Source organism: Mirounga angustirostris, unplaced genomic scaffold (genome assembly GCF_029215605.1).
Source record: "Mirounga angustirostris isolate CCGP_5_RB_7025 unplaced genomic scaffold, mMirAng1.0.hap1 SCAF_1, whole genome shotgun sequence".
In the NCBI taxonomy this organism is placed as follows: Eukaryota; Metazoa; Chordata; class Mammalia; order Carnivora; family Phocidae; genus Mirounga; species Mirounga angustirostris.
In genome coordinates this window covers 204,371,359-204,386,305 of record NW_026991709.1, presented here as the reverse complement: position 1 = coordinate 204,386,305, position 14,947 = coordinate 204,371,359, and the positions used below count along the sequence as shown (strand labels likewise).

General features: G+C 54.7%; 1 protein-coding gene across 3 annotated transcripts in view; it reads left to right on the top strand.

Moving 5' to 3' along the window:
* Window positions 1-13,447, top strand: part of AP1M1 (adaptor related protein complex 1 subunit mu 1) — a 31,963-nt gene extending 18,516 nt beyond the window's left edge. For 2 of the 3 annotated variants that reach the window (XM_045862788.3, XM_045862787.3), the window contains 7 exons: window positions 1,163-1,289; window positions 2,378-2,520; window positions 2,986-3,057; window positions 3,474-3,632; window positions 8,640-8,765; window positions 9,371-9,446; window positions 9,573-13,447. In XM_045862788.3, coding sequence (XP_045718744.1) covers window positions 1,163-1,289; window positions 2,378-2,520; window positions 2,986-3,057; window positions 3,474-3,632; window positions 8,640-8,765; window positions 9,371-9,446; window positions 9,573-9,595 — 726 coding nt within the window. In that variant the 3' untranslated portion in view covers window positions 9,596-13,447. Of the gene's footprint in view, window positions 1-1,162; window positions 1,290-2,377; window positions 2,521-2,985; window positions 3,058-3,473; window positions 3,633-6,366; window positions 8,613-8,639; window positions 8,766-9,370; window positions 9,447-9,572 lie in introns of those variants that run through there. The other variant, XM_064598406.1, reaches the window with a different exon arrangement.
* Window positions 13,448-14,947: the final 1,500 nt, after the last annotated feature.

Genomic DNA, 14,947 nt, shown 5'->3' with positions numbered 1-14,947 from the left:
TGGCCCAGCAGGGAGGAGCCCGACACAGCCCCTCACCAGAGGGGGGACAGAGATGGGTGGGCAGACAGAGCTGTCGAGAGGCAGGGGAGGAAGAGGTGGCTGCTGTGTGCTGTGGGGGCAGGGAGCTGCCTGCCAAGTGGGGACAGTGAGAGGCCATGTGGCCGGAGTATAGTGAGCAAGGGGGGGTGATGGAGCCAGACCGTGCAGGGCCTGCTGTCCTGTTGTGTGCCTTTCCTGGGGTTGTCATCTACTTGGTGCCTTAGTTCTCTGCCTCCCTCAGAGGCGGAGCGATTGCGTGTGTGCATGTGGTGCTTTCCAGACACTCGAGTTAAAAGCTGGACAGATTCTCCTCCTCCTCTGCAGAGAGAGGCAACTCGGGCCCTGCACCATGTGAGTGTGGCTGGCCCCTCTGAGGAGTGGCCTGTGCGGCCCCGAGGCCCCTGCGTTTGTAGCCCTGGCCCTCGCCTGTGGGTGTGGACGTGCTGATATGGGGTGGTGGTCACAGCTGTGGCCCTAGCGCCTCTGCCAGCCACCGTGCGGCCTCTGCCCTGTGCCTCAGTGTCCTTGTATCTAAAATGGGCGTGTGAAGAGGTGTTGCAGCAGCCTGGCTCCCTCAGGACAGTCTCAGGGCTTGCCTGGTGGCCTGCCGTGACTTCTCATCGCACTCAGATGCTTCCTGGTCTGCACGTGAGGTAGAGGGTCACCCGAGTCAGCGCCCTGGCCTGCAGCCTGTTGAGGCACGCAGAGCCCCGCCTGGGGCAGAAGAAGGGCTCAGTCACTTACTGTCATGACTATATCTGTTTAAATACACGGTTACTTTGGATCAGTGGTATCAGACTTCAGGCACCCTGGGGAGCACGGAGGGGTCAGGGCCCTGGAAGCCCCATCTTTAGGAAGTAGGGGACATAGGTTGGGTGGCCTCAGGCCCCATATGGAGAAACAGATTTCAAGAAAAGCAAGTGTGGCCTGCTCCGAGAGAGGCCTGCCTGTGTGGCCTGAGACCGAGAGGGCAGGGCCCATGTGTCGGCCCCTGTGGCCCTGCACAAAGGCTGGATGGGAGGAAGGTGAGGCTCACCCAGCTCGGGATGGTGAGAAGGGCATTGAGAATGGGGCAGCTGGGTGAGCAGGGACCTCCCCTCATGCCCACCTCGCCATCCCCCAGGTCAGTGCCAATGGCAATGTGCTGCGCAGCGAGATCGTGGGCTCTATCAAGATGCGGGTCTTCCTGTCAGGCATGCCCGAGCTGCGCCTGGGCCTCAATGACAAGGTCCTCTTCGACAACACAGGCCGTGAGTACCCCGCCAGCCCCACGGCGTCCCTGTGGCCAGAGCGGGCCTCACGCTGAGCTCAGAGCGGCGCTGAGGGGATATTGAGCTGCGTGAGGGAACACACGGATCTCAAGCACTTGCTTCAGACACATTTTCACGTTGTGGACAAGATAACTGTGAAAACTAATACATCGATACCTGGACATAGAAAATACAGAAGAGTGAAGATCCCAAAGTCAAGTCCCCTTACCACCCCCCGGGCCAGAGGACACGGGCCAGTGCCTTAGATGTTAAGTTCAGGGAGGGTCACGCAGCAGGTCCGAGACCCTGCGCTACACCATCTTGGAGGGAGCTGCGGGCTCAAGGTTAGGCCTTGTTCTCTCCTCTCCCTGCGGACCTCCTGTCCCCGGGTGGGGCGCGGGGTCTGGGCTGCTCTAAGGCTGTGCACAGTGGTTCCAGCTCTCACCACCTGGCCTGGACATGGCACTCGCTGTGCTGGGGCAGGGGCCACAGTGACCGCAGGGCCCGGCTTACTGAGGGTCTGTGTTTACAAACTGGACCGCCAGCCGCAGGAGCAGTGGCCGCGCCGTCGGACCTAACCTCCACGGCAGCAGGACTGAGGGCCTCTGTGGTGTTGGCCCATCAGGGCGGCTCCTGTCCCTGGCTGGCCCGGCCTGCACAGCTCCTCTGTGGGATGGAAAACCAAGACAGGAACTGAGAACCCATGGGATGATGGGGGCCAGGACGCACTGGGAGCCCTGAGCTGTCACCATGCATCCCCAGCCCAGTCTATTAGTCATTCGGCAAATATGTCCTGAGCGGGAGCCCTGGCCAGACCCTGAGCTAGCTGCTGCGGACTCCGAGTGAACCAGGCCGCCCAGCCCTGCCCTCAGCATGTGCCCAGTGTCAGGATGTGACGAGGCTTCCAAGGGGCTGAGGAGGGACAGGGGAGATTGTCTGGGAACCTGGGCCCCTTGGCCTTTGTGACCCACAGATTTGAGGGGCAGCTCTGCTCTGCCAGGGGTGAGCCCCAGGCAGTGGAAGCGTTGCTGACAGAGTGACCCAGAGCGCCCAGGGTCTGTCCTGCCCTTACCCCTGCCTCTCCTCAGGTGGCAAAAGCAAGTCCGTGGAGCTGGAGGACGTGAAGTTCCACCAGTGTGTGCGACTCTCGCGCTTCGAGAACGACCGCACCATCTCCTTCATCCCTCCAGATGGCGAGTTTGAGCTCATGTCCTACCGCCTCAACACCCACGTGAGTGTGCCCATAGGCACCTGCCCCCTGGGGCGGGCTTCCACCCAGACAGCAATGGGCAGTGTGTGGAGGCCCCAGACAGGCTCCCACCTCCTCCCCGGTGGGTGGGAATAGTCCCCATCCAGGATGAGTCTCACATCCACAAGGTGACACCCAGGGTAGGCAACAGCTCCCACGGGCTGCCCAGGCTCCACAGAGCCCATGTTCGACAGCTTGGGGCTCTCAACTTTCTGAGGGGCTAGACCCCATTCTAGGCAGCCCCAGTGATGTTTTCTGCATTTTCACAGATGCCCATCGGTCTCTATGTCCATCCCGGTCTGGCTGTGGACTCCTTCCATAGGGCGTTGGCATGCTGGGCTCACACCTGGGCACATGGTCCCTTTCCCCAGGCCTCAGTTTCCCCTCTGTGAGATGGGCCTCTGTAAAATGACCATGCGTGAGTGCCACCTTCACTCTCCCCAATAGGTGAAGCCCTTGATATGGATCGAGTCCGTGATTGAAAAGCATTCCCACAGCCGCATCGAGTACATGATCAAGGTACGTGCCCGTCCCACACACAGCGTCAGCCTGGGCCACGGGCAGTAAGTGGGGGGCTGGTGGATGGCCCTGCCTGTTCAGGGCCTTTGGCACAGGGTCCTAACCAGGGCAGGGGCCCCATGGGGCTCTGTGTTCCCTATCCTGGGAGGTAAGGCCTGTGGCTGATGCTTGTGCTGCCTCACTGTGAGCCAGAGGGAAGGACAGGGAGCCCTGACGGTCAAGGGGACTGGAGGGCATAGGGAGAATCTCAGGTGGGTGAGAGGCTGTGAGCTGTGCCTGGAGGACTGGGGGTCGGCTTGGTGGGGCCTCCAGGCCAGGCCAAGGGGTGTAGGGCCCTGGTGGGAGCAGGCGGGGTGGGGGCTGGGTTGTCTGACCTGTGCCTTCCACAACCTTGGCTGCACTGGTCTCATCTCCAGGCCAAGAGCCAGTTCAAGCGGCGGTCAACGGCCAACAACGTAGAGATCCACATCCCCGTGCCCAACGATGCCGACTCCCCCAAGTTCAAGACAACGGTGGGGAGTGTCAAGTGGGTCCCCGAGAACAGTGAGATCGTGTGGTCCATCAAATCCTTCCCGGTGAGCGCCCTTTTCAGTGGGATGCCCCTCTTAACTTCCACCCACACCCCACCTGCTCCCTGTGCCCATCACAGTACAGCAGCCTCGAAGGGCCTCGATCCCCACCTGGGGGTTCTGGGAGGCCAGCAGAGGAGAGCTGAGGGCTGGCCGAGCAAGGATGGAAAGCTGGAGCTGGCAGAGGCAGCTTGTGTGTGACCAGCCTATCTCCAGGATCAGGGCATCTTCCCCGCCGCCCTCTCTCCAACACTGGTTCAGAACTCAGCTTCCCTCGAGGGGACCAGACTGCCTCGAGGCCTGAGCAGTGTGGGTTTCAGGAATCCAGCACCAGCTCCAGGAATGTCGAGCACTTCATGCTGGCATAGCTGCCTGGCTTGTGTTCAGGATTTTCAGCACTGGAGTCTGGGTTTGCAGCAGAAGTGCCCAGAGAGCCTGGAAGGTGGATGTGTGTTCCTGTGCCAATTATGGCCCATTGCCTTTTTCTCATTATAAACAAGATGGAGCTCCTTTTTTTATGTCTGAGGGCCATTTGCATTTCTTTCTCTGGAAACCGTAGCAGCCATCTCTTGCTCATTTTTTTTTCAGGTTTGGTCATTTTCTTTGTTTCTGAGAGCTCTTTATATATGGGCAAGTTGAGCACTTTTTCTTTGATGTAAGTCGCAAATGGTTTTCCCCAATTTAATGTTTATCTTTTGGCTTTGTTTCTGGTAGTTTTTGCTGTGTGACCTTTTTTGATTGCTTCTTTGTTTCATTATTATTTAATGTAGTCAGATTTTCTGGTCTTTTTATTGCATCTGAATTGTAAGTCATGCTTTGAAAGGCTTCACCATTCCCAGATATAAAGGAATTCACCTATATTTGCTTCTAGAACCTGTACAGTGGCATTATTCACCTTAGGTTTTAGGTGCTTTCAGAACTAGGTCTGGTAAATGGGGGGAGGTACGGGTCCAGTTTTATCTTTTTCCAAATGGCCATTCAGTTTTTGAACATCGTTTACTAAAAAGTCCATCTTCTCCCCTGTGGTTTGAAATGCCATGTTTATTAAATATCAGATTTTCACGCGGCATTAGATCTCTTTCTGAATGTCCTGTTGTCTCTCTGTCCACGCAGCAAGGCCATATTTTAACTCAGAGCTTTATTCTCTGTTTTAACATCTGATAAAGGCAGCCCCACCCCCACCCCCCCACACACACCCACATCACTTGTTTGTTTCCTGGTGATTCTTCCTTGCTTACTTGTTTGGTGTTCCTTATGAATTTTAGAATCAGTTTGTTTGCACTAAATTTATAAGTCGAGTAGGAAGAGCTAACTTCCTTATGAGGCTTTGTGCCTGTCTCACCTCAGTGCTTTGGGGGCCGTCTTCGTGTTTACCTTATACACCTCATATAGCCTCTCCCTTGGTTTAAAAAGTACTTTCATTGAAGTACAACATGCAGAAAAGTAGACAGATGAAATGTGGACAGTTCGATGAATTTCCTCAGGGGGGACACATTCATGTGCCTGGAACCAGATGAAAGCCGCAGAACTGCTCGCCCCATCCTCAGGAGCCCCCAAGGTTCCTGCCAGTTTGTCCGTTTCTTGTTAAGATGAGCCTAAGTCAGTGTTCTGGTGAGTGGGGTCTTGTCTTCCGCCGTGTCTTCCAGCAGGTAGCCACTGTTTGCATAGTAGTTTCACGCCCTGGTTCCTTACTGGGTGTCTGCTTTAGGGTAGTTTTTCTTTCAATTCCCGTGGATTTTCAGATATTCTTTTGTATCTTTTGCAGCCAGATGCAGTTTTCCCTTCTCCTCTGCTCTTCTTGGGCATTTGATGGCTCTGGTGCCTCCTTGCCTTGGCTGCTCTCTCCGGGGCCTGTAGTGGTGGTGGACAGTGGCCTCTGGTTTGCCCCCACCCGGAGACACCAGCCAGGTGCCCCCTCCAAGTGCGATGCCGCGTTGGGCCGTGGACTCGATCCAGCCCTACTTTACTGCGGTTTTGGCACAAATGGGTAACAGACTTACCCAGGTGCCCCTTCAGTGTCTGTCAGTTCAGGTCTGTCAATGGGTGGAGCTGGACCATCCCTGCATTCTGGTAAGCTCCACCCGATTGAGGTATCTTTCCTTTTCAATGCACCGTTGGATTCTATCGATAAGATTGTACATAACATTTTCACTTTGATAATCATAATGGAGGTTGATTTTTTTTTGGTGCACTCTCTGTCAGGTATTCGTGTTATACCTGCTTCGTTATTACTCTGTGTCCCGTCTCCATGCTGCAGAACCGTTTAAGTGGCCGGGACATCGTCTGGTCTTGAGAAGGTTGATAGAATTTGGCTGTGTGACCTTCTGGATCTCGACTACTTTCTCCATCTCTTCTCTGGAAATCAGGTCCTTCAGAGTTTCTATTTCTGTTGGAGACTGTTTGGGTAAATTATATTTCCCTTCAAAATTATCCATCCTAACCAGGTTTGCCAAGTTGGAGAAAGTGGTCTTTTTTTTCTTTTCATTCACTTATGATGGTTACTTCTTCCTTATTCTTTCTTCTTGTGTGTATTTGGGTCTTCTGTTTCCCTGGATAAGGCTGCCTAGTGGCTTGTCTTTTTGTTTTTTCTCTCCAGGTTTGTATTTTAATTTTGTTGTGATATTTTTCTGTCTTTTGTAAGTCTTTAATTTGCATTTCTTCATCCTTTCTTTGTTCTAATTTTTCAAGTTAGGTATTTTCTTTTTTTTTTTTTTAAAGATTTTATTTATTTATTTGACAGAGAAACACAGCGAGAGAGGGAACACAAGCAGGGGAAGTGGGAGAGGGAGAAGCAGGCTCCCCGCAGAGCAGGGAGCCTGATGTGGGACTCGATCCCAGGACCCTGGGATCATGACCTGAGCCGAAGGCAGACGCTTAACGACTGAGCCACCCAGGCGCCCCTCAAGTTAGGTATTTTCATTTGATGATTTTGCTTTAAAATTTGTATTAATTCAAGATGTTCCTCTAAGCCCTGCCTTACCTGTGCAACCCATAGATTCTGACATGTAGTATTTGACTTGCTCATCTAGAAATTCTGTAACTGGATAGAGAGTTGGTTGTTGTTGTTTTTTTAAAGATTTACTTATTTATTTTAGAGAGAGCAAGCATGAGCCTGGGGGCGGGGCAGAGGGAAAGAGAATCTCAAGCAGACTCCCTGCTGAGTGTGGAGCCCAGCGCGGGGCTCGATTGCAGGACCCCGAGATCATGACCTGAGCTGAGGTCACGAGTCAGACGCTCAACCAGCTGAGCCACCCATGCGCCCCGGTGGTTCTTTTTAAATTTCCTAGGGGGTGGGCCTTCTGATTTTCATTTCTCCTCACCACTGATTCGGAGCACTAAAGCCAGAGAGTGTTATTCTTACTGTTTCTACTTCTGGGATTTCTCGAAGTGTCCACTGTGTGCTAACAGAAGGTCGAGTTTGTAAATACCGCAGGTGCACTGGGGAGGAAGACAAGGTTTCTGTGACCGGGGTAGGGAGCCCACGAGGTCTGTCGTGACGCAGTGGCGGTGTCCGCCCGGTCAGCGCTGCCTTCCTCTGGTTCCCTTTGCACGTCGTGTAGCATCTGCCTAACAGAGGTTGCCGCCCTGTTAGTTGGCGCTCATAGACACTCATGACTATGATACCTTCCCTGTGGATTGTGGGACTGCAGCCTCTAGGACCGTGGCCCTCCCTTCCTGCCCTGACGGCAGCCCCTGCGGTGTTTAGTCTGCCCCTCGCTGGCGCGCCTTCACCCACTCTTCCTGCTGGCGTAGCTTTTGTCCACTTTCGCGGCACAGAGCTGTGTTTTGGTCTGTGCGCCAGCCTGTAGGTCTTTCTGGTCCGTGCGAGCATTAAACCCGTTGACAACGACACGATGGACCCAGGGTAGGGGAGCAGACTTCCACCACTCCGCTGGGAAGGCCCGCCCGTCTGCATGTGCTTTTGCTTTCATTTTCCCTTTTGTCTTCATGAGGCTCAGATTTGGGGTCTGGTTATTGTCTCATACACAGGCTGGTGGAGCTGATTTTATTCCTTTGCCGCCTGCTTTGTCTGCTGCTGGGACCACATTATTCTCCCCTCGTTGTGCCAGAGTCTTTACTCAGCACATGTCCCTGACTCGGGCAGAGCCCCCGCTCTCACGCTGGCCCTGGCGCTGGTGAGCAGACTGGCACCATCCCAGGGCGAGGAGCCTGAGCGCGGCCCTGGGGAGCCGGGGCTCGGCTCTGCTCTACCCGAGACACGCAAGGACGGCCCCCAGCCCTGGTCGGCAGCCACTCCTGCCACAGCCCTGGGGATCAACAACTACAGGGTCCTGGGTGTGGCCAGAGCTGTGCTCTCTTTGCTCCCCACTGCTCTAGGTGAGACACACCGGGCCCCTGGACAACCAGACCAAGATGCCTTCCTCCTGTGCCGGACTGGGTTTCCAGGCCTTCCTGGCCCTGCCTCAGGCCCCATCTCTAGTCACTGCTCAGCCTCTGGGGCCAGAGCTGCCCCCTTCCGTACCCTCTGGGACAGGACACCAGTCCAACTCATCAGTCAGCCCCCGACCTCAGTCTCTTACTTTTGTTACCTCCCTCTGTTCACCGTCCCTCACTTTGACCTTTCCCCCTGTGCTTGCACACACCGCCTGCTGGACATTGGGCATGTGGGGTGTTCACTCGGACTCTGGCCTGGGCAGGGGCACGTGTCCCATGGTGGCATCTGCACTGTCTGTATGTCTGTGCCCCCTCTTCCTTCCTGAGGCCTGTCCTGTCAGGCTAGGCTTCCTTGAAGCAACTAGTCCTCCCTCCCTGAGAGTTTGTGAAACTCTTGATCCTTGGAATTCACTGGTTTTCCCCAGCATGCCTTTGATCTGCCCGGCTCAGCCGGCAGGACAGTCCGTGAAGCCTCGGGTAAATATAAGTGCGTTGGAGGATCTGAGACTCTGGGTGACCACAGCCACGCAGGAAGGGGCTCAGTGGCCAGGCCAGCAACCTGGAACTCTCTGGGGGTAGCTGTTGGCCTGACCATCTCTACCTCGTGTACTCCTCCAGGGGGGCAAGGAGTACCTGATGCGGGCCCACTTCGGCCTGCCCAGCGTGGAAGCGGAGGACAAGGAGGGCAAGCCCCCGATCAGCGTCAAGTTTGAGATCCCCTACTTCACTACCTCTGGCATCCAGGTACACGTGGCCGGGCTCTCCAGGGCCCCGGAGCAGACATGGGCAGGCCCAGGTGTCCGTTCCGGCTCAGAGAGCTGCAGACGACAGCTTAGGCGAGGGTGCTGGTCAGTCTGTCCCGGGGCCACCGCGGTGCTGCCCTGCTTCTGCCTCTCTCCACACCTGTCAGTTCAGACCTGACCCTGTGTTTCGGCTCCGAGCTCAGAGATTGGTTTGACCCCCAGAACTAGAGTCCGAGCCTCTAGTGTCCACGCACTTTGCCACCATGGGGCCTGTTTTCCTAGGCAGCTCCGGGGCAGATCTGTGAGGGGAAGTGAACTCTGGGTCCCCCTCCCCAGGAATCTGCTGGAGGGCTGTGCCTGGGAGTGCACACACACCCTGGCTCTTTTCCGCCCCTTCCAGTGTGACTCCTCCCTCCCACAGAGTCCACATGCTATGGACAGGTACCCGCCCCTCCCGCCCCCTCCCACTGCCCCCTGGGGGCCCATGCTGGGCCACTCCTCATCACATCATCACAGCTCCCCCCCCCGGCCTCTGTGGGGAGTGGTGGGGGGACCAGGAGGGGACAGCGTGTACATGCTCAGGGCCCTGCTGCCTGTGCCCTATAGGTGCGCTACCTGAAGATCATCGAGAAGAGCGGCTACCAGGCTCTGCCGTGGGTCCGCTACATCACTCAGAACGGAGGTGTGTGCAGCCCACCCGTGCGCGCTACTGAGAGGGTGGTGCGCGTGGAGCAGCCCCAGGGTTGGGGGGCGGCCCCTCCCCCACAGGTACAGTGCAGAAAACCAAGGCCTCCCTCCCTGATTCTAGATTACCAGCTCCGGACCCAGTAAGGGGCCATGCAGCCAGCGCCCCCGGCCCCGGCGCTGGGGCTCCTGGCGGAAGCACCAGGAGGAAGCACCTGCCAAGCCTGCTGGATGGAGGAGGGGCACCCCTGGCCACAGGCCACCCTCCCGGCTCCTCCCGGGGACCCCTCCTTTTCCAGGCACACCTGCTCTGCCGTTGCCACTCTCATCTCTGGGTCCCTTCTCCCGGAAGAAGCTCATCTTCGAGAAGTCTTGTCTCTGCCCCCTGAGTCCGTTTGAGGGGAAGGAAACAAAATCTTTCCCTCTAGAGATCAAATACAGCCTTCTGTGCTGGTGAGCTCCCAGGCACCACAAAGAGGGGAAGTGCTCACCCGGCCGCTGGCCGCACACGGCCTCTGGCCAGGCTGGCCAGGCTGCCGTTTGGTTGCCATTCTGTTGAATGTTGTAGGTTCATGAGTGTTCCTAATTTCTGTCTCGTTCGTTCCTTGTTGTTCACGTGAACCTCACTGTCCGCACCTCCCACCCCTTGTCCTGAAGCTCTCGGGCAGCACTTCGTGAGGGCAGAGTGCCCTCCTCCTCAGCAAGGCCCACATGACACTGGGTTCCCTCCTGCGTCTGGCCCAACTCTGGCCCGCGCCTCTCGGCGGAGGCTCATTGCCTCTTGCCCGAGGCTTCAGCGGAGGGGCCTTCCCAGGGTCCACCGTGCCATGTGAGGCCGTAACTCAGCCACATCAGTGTTTGTCCCCCCAGGGAAGTGGTGTCCAGTGAGGACTGCTGGCCTCGGAGGGTTGGGGGCACAGGTCATCCACATCTGTGCTTGGTCACCCACCACCACCCTGCCTGTGTTCGTGTCACGATTACATTAAAGTCCATTATGGAAACACGCTGCCTGCCTTCCCTCAGACGGAGCATGGGGCTGACTCCTGGGCGAGCAGGGCGGGGGCGGGGCTCCCATCACCCCCCGCCCCCCGCCAGTCTTCCTCAGTGTGCTCCTCAGAGCAGCGGCGTCCGTGTCCCCTTTGAGCTCATTTGGAACGCACATCCACAGATCCACCCTGACCTGCCGAGGCAGACTTCACAGGCTCCACGGATTCACATGTGCGCTGGAGTTTGAGAACCGCTGCCTGGTCCACAGAGGGGACCGTGGGGGGCGCACAGGCAGGAAGCACCCTGTCTTCCCACAGCGGGCACCTGCCTCACACCCCCCCCAACGTCTGTGCCGCTGGCCCTGCCTGGATCACCCCCTCTTCCTTCAAGGGCTGTGCTCCCCTGGCCCTCTCCCATATCACCCAGCTCCCCCTTGGAGGACTGGTGGGCATCAGCCCAAGTAGGAGCTTGGCCTTTCAGCTGCATTAAGTTAAGGATACCACCCTGGCCCAGGGCTCAGGCCAGAGCTGCTGGAGGTACCCTTGATGCCCCCTCCCTCACTGCCCACACCCACATCCACAGCCTGACCTCCCTCCAGAAGAGACCATGGGTCCAATAGCATTTCCCATCCTCACTGCCACCCCTGGAGGCCAAGCTGCAGCCTCCAGAGCCCCTGTGGGACAGACAGGTCATCCGCAGTATAGAGGGGGGGCCTCTGTTCCCAGCAACGCTTAGGACACAGTTGCCTGCAAGCCCTCCCGCTATTAGCGCATGTGTATGTGATGTTTAATTTAGTATATGTAAGAGACAGACTGAGAATGGGGCTAAGCATCCATCTCAAGAAGTCAGAAAAAAAAAAAAAAACGAAGCCTAAGAGCATAGAAAGAAGGAAAAAACAGCAGACACGAAGGAAATAGAAAACAAACATTCAATGAAAAGCAGAACCACAAGTTGGTGCTTGTAAAAGATGAATGGAGTTCAAAAGCTGCTAGGAAGTTGAATCAAGATGAAAAGAAGGCACAGGTCGCTGTCACCGGGAATGAAAGATTACTACAGCTTTTCGAACACGAAAGAGGTTACAGCAGGACAGCCACCACCTCACAGGGCATGCAGGCCGCCCTGTGCCCCCAGAGCTCCAGCCACCTGGGGGAGGGCTGTCCTTGTCTAAGCCACCCAAAAATCCCGAAGGGGGAGAGGGATGCTGGGAGCGACTTTGTGCCAGCATCCTTGAAAATGTTAACTATCATGGGTAAATTCCTAGAGAACAAAACCTGACTCAAAAAGAGAAAAAAACCTGAGTAGTCTATGGCTACTAAAGAACCAGAACTGGTCAGAGCCCCGGGTCCAGAGGGCTTTATTAGGAGAGCTCTACCCAGCACTCAAGGGGAAAAAAGAGAATTGAACAAACACTCCTGGAGAGTAGAAAAATAGGAAACATTTCCTCACTCATTTTATGAGACCAGCATTTCCTCGAAACAATATGAAACAGGAAAATTATAGACTAATCTCACTGATGGCCATAGATGTGAAGATCCTAAATAAAATTGGAGGGGAATTGGCGATGTATACAAAGGACATAACCTTGTGTCTAAGGTTAAATCTTAGGCAAAATGGTTTAATGCTGGAAAATGCATTAATCGAATCCACTGCCTTAAAAAGAATAAGGAAGGAAAACATTCATGATCGGTTCAATAGGTGCAGGTAAAGGGTTTGATAAAATTAAACATACATGATCAAAAAGAATAACACATGCCAACTCCAAACTATTGACAATGGTACCCCCCCAAAATGAAGTACCTGGGATTAAATAAAAAAATACACAAGGCTCTCGAGGAACTTTATGGAGGGCGTTCAGGGAAGACCTAAAGGGGGGGGGGGGCACATCCTGGTTATAGAATGGACATCTGTATCAAAGATGCCAACATTCCCTGTGGTCGGCAGAGTAACAGGCTCCCCCCCCGCAAAGATGTCTGCAGTCCCCAGAACCTGTGAATATGTTAAATTGCATGGCAAAGGGGATTAAATTTGCAGATGGAATTAGGATTGCTAATCGGCTGACCATATTGGGGAGGTTACCCTGAACCATCTGGTGGGTCCAGTGTAATCACAACGGTCCTTAATAGCAGAAGAAGGGGACAGAAGAGGGAGAAACAGAAAGCGGTGGTGTGGGAGGGACCCGGTCTGTGGTGGTTGGCTGTGAGGGTGGAGGAAGGCATGGGCCAAGGATGCAGGCCGCCTCCAGAAGCTGGAAAAGGATGAGACAAATTCTCACCAGAGTCTCCAACAGGAAACAGCCCCGCTGACACCGTGGCTTTAGCCCCGTGAGACCCTTTCAGACCTCCGACCCCCAGGATTTAAGTTAATAAATCTGTGTCATTTTATGTTTGTGATAATCTGTTACAGCAGCAATAGGAAACGAATAGACTTCAAAACTATGTATAGGTTGAAGGCATTCCCCTTCAAAATCCCAGTCAGGTTTTTGTGGAACTTGATAAGCAAATTCTAAAATTTACATGGAAGGTCAGAGCCAAGAATAAGAATCTTGAAGAATAAAATGGGGCACCTGGGTGGCTCAGTCGGTTAAGCGTCGGACTCTTGATTTCGGCTCAGGTCATGATCTCAGTGTCGTAAAATCGAGCCCTGTGTCGGGCTCTGCATTCATCAGGGAGTCTGCTCGAGATTCTCTCTCCCTCTCCCTCTGCCCTTTACCCCGCTTGCGCGCGCTCTCTCTCTCTCTCTCAAAGAAAGGGATGACCTATTTGATTGGGCATCAAGGCCTACTTCATCAATAGTAATTAAGACACATACAGTGTGGGCGCCTGGGTGGCTCAGTTGGTTAAGTGACTGCCTTCGGCTCAGGTCATGATCCTGGAGTCCCTGGATCGAGTCCCGCATCGGGCTCCCTGCTCGGCAGGGAGTCTGCTTCTCCCTCTGACCCTCCCCCCTCTCATGTGCTTGCTCTCTCTCTTTCTCTCTCTCTCAAATAAATAAAATCTTTAAAAAAAAAAAAAAGACACATACAGTGTGATCGCTTTAGAAGGAAGTTCAGAAACAGACTTAAGTGAAACTTCTTTAGGGATGCTTCCATCGTAAGGGGCAAATCTAAAGAAGAGGAAGTCAGAATGGGTCTACCTTGGGTGGCAGAGGGGAAGGCACAGGGGGCTCCGGGGTGCTGGCCACTCGGTCTTTCTTGAGTGGCTGGTGGTGACATGGGTGTTTGCCTCATAATTCTGTTGAACTGTATGTTTATGTTTTATGAATTTTACAGTAAGTTACAGTAACGATGTTTAATGCATCAAAAATCAGATGAATTTAATGCCACTTAACAGTTCCTGACAAAAAAAAAGATGGAAGACCCCCAATTCATTCTTTTAAGCAGCCGGCACTTGAATGCCAAAACCACTTAAGGATGGTAGAGAAGAAACAGTGGGCGAAACTTACTTACGAATAACAAAACTCCTAGACAAAATATTAGCAACCAGGATGGAGCAGCGGGTAAATAGTATCATATGCTGAGACTAAGCGGAGTTGAACCAGGAACATGAATGGGCTCCTCAGAGGCCACTCAATCCCTATAACTCATCCCACCACCAAACCAAACCATAGCCGTACGTTTGAGAAAAATGTTGCCACAACAGACGTCCCTAACCGACAGCAATAGGAGGGAGCAGCTTCCCTACGACAAACGATCCCATTTCCCACCAAGCATCAGAAAGTGCCCCTCTTGTGGCAGACAAGCAGGGAACGAGGGCTCGCCTGGTGGCTTTTTCTCTAGCAACGCGCACAGCGGGCAAGAGGGGCCAGGACCCGGGGCCCCGAAGCCCCCATGATGTGACAGGTGCAGCTGGGAGGTGCTGAATCTCACCTAGGGACTAGTGAAAGTGACGCTGTCACTGCCGTCCTGCCGCCCTGGCCCGAGTTCCATCATGCCCCTGCACCCCTCCTCGTACCGGCACAAACGTTCAAGAAGGCTCCCCGCAGCCCTGTAAGAACAAACAATGGGACCAGGGGGAGGAGGGAGGAGCAGCTGTGTGTCCATCCAGGCGAATATTCTGCTCACTCGGTGACCGGCCAGGGCTGGGTGTGCTGACACGGCCACACCCCACAGCTATGCTCAGTGGTTCCCACCAAAGCTGAACATTCACCCAGCCTGCGACCCCACAATTCCACCCTGGGCATCTACCCAAGAGAAGTGAGCACATGAGTCCCCGAAAAGACATGGACGCAAATGCTCACAGCAGCCGGACTCACAGTAGCCCCAAACTGGAAACAAACGGTGGGGGCCCCCCTCAACCCCACAGACACAGCGATGAAAAGGCACAGAGGCCCGCTCCCCGCCACCGCAGAACAGAGCGCAGGCAAGCATGGAAGCGTCTACTCCTGGGGGCAGGAGGCTGTGGACTGGAGGGAACCCTCTGGAATGATGGGAAGGTCCTACATTTTGATCTGGGTGCTGCTCCCACTCGTGTACAAGTAGGTAACACACGCAGAGATGGACATCTAACACACATG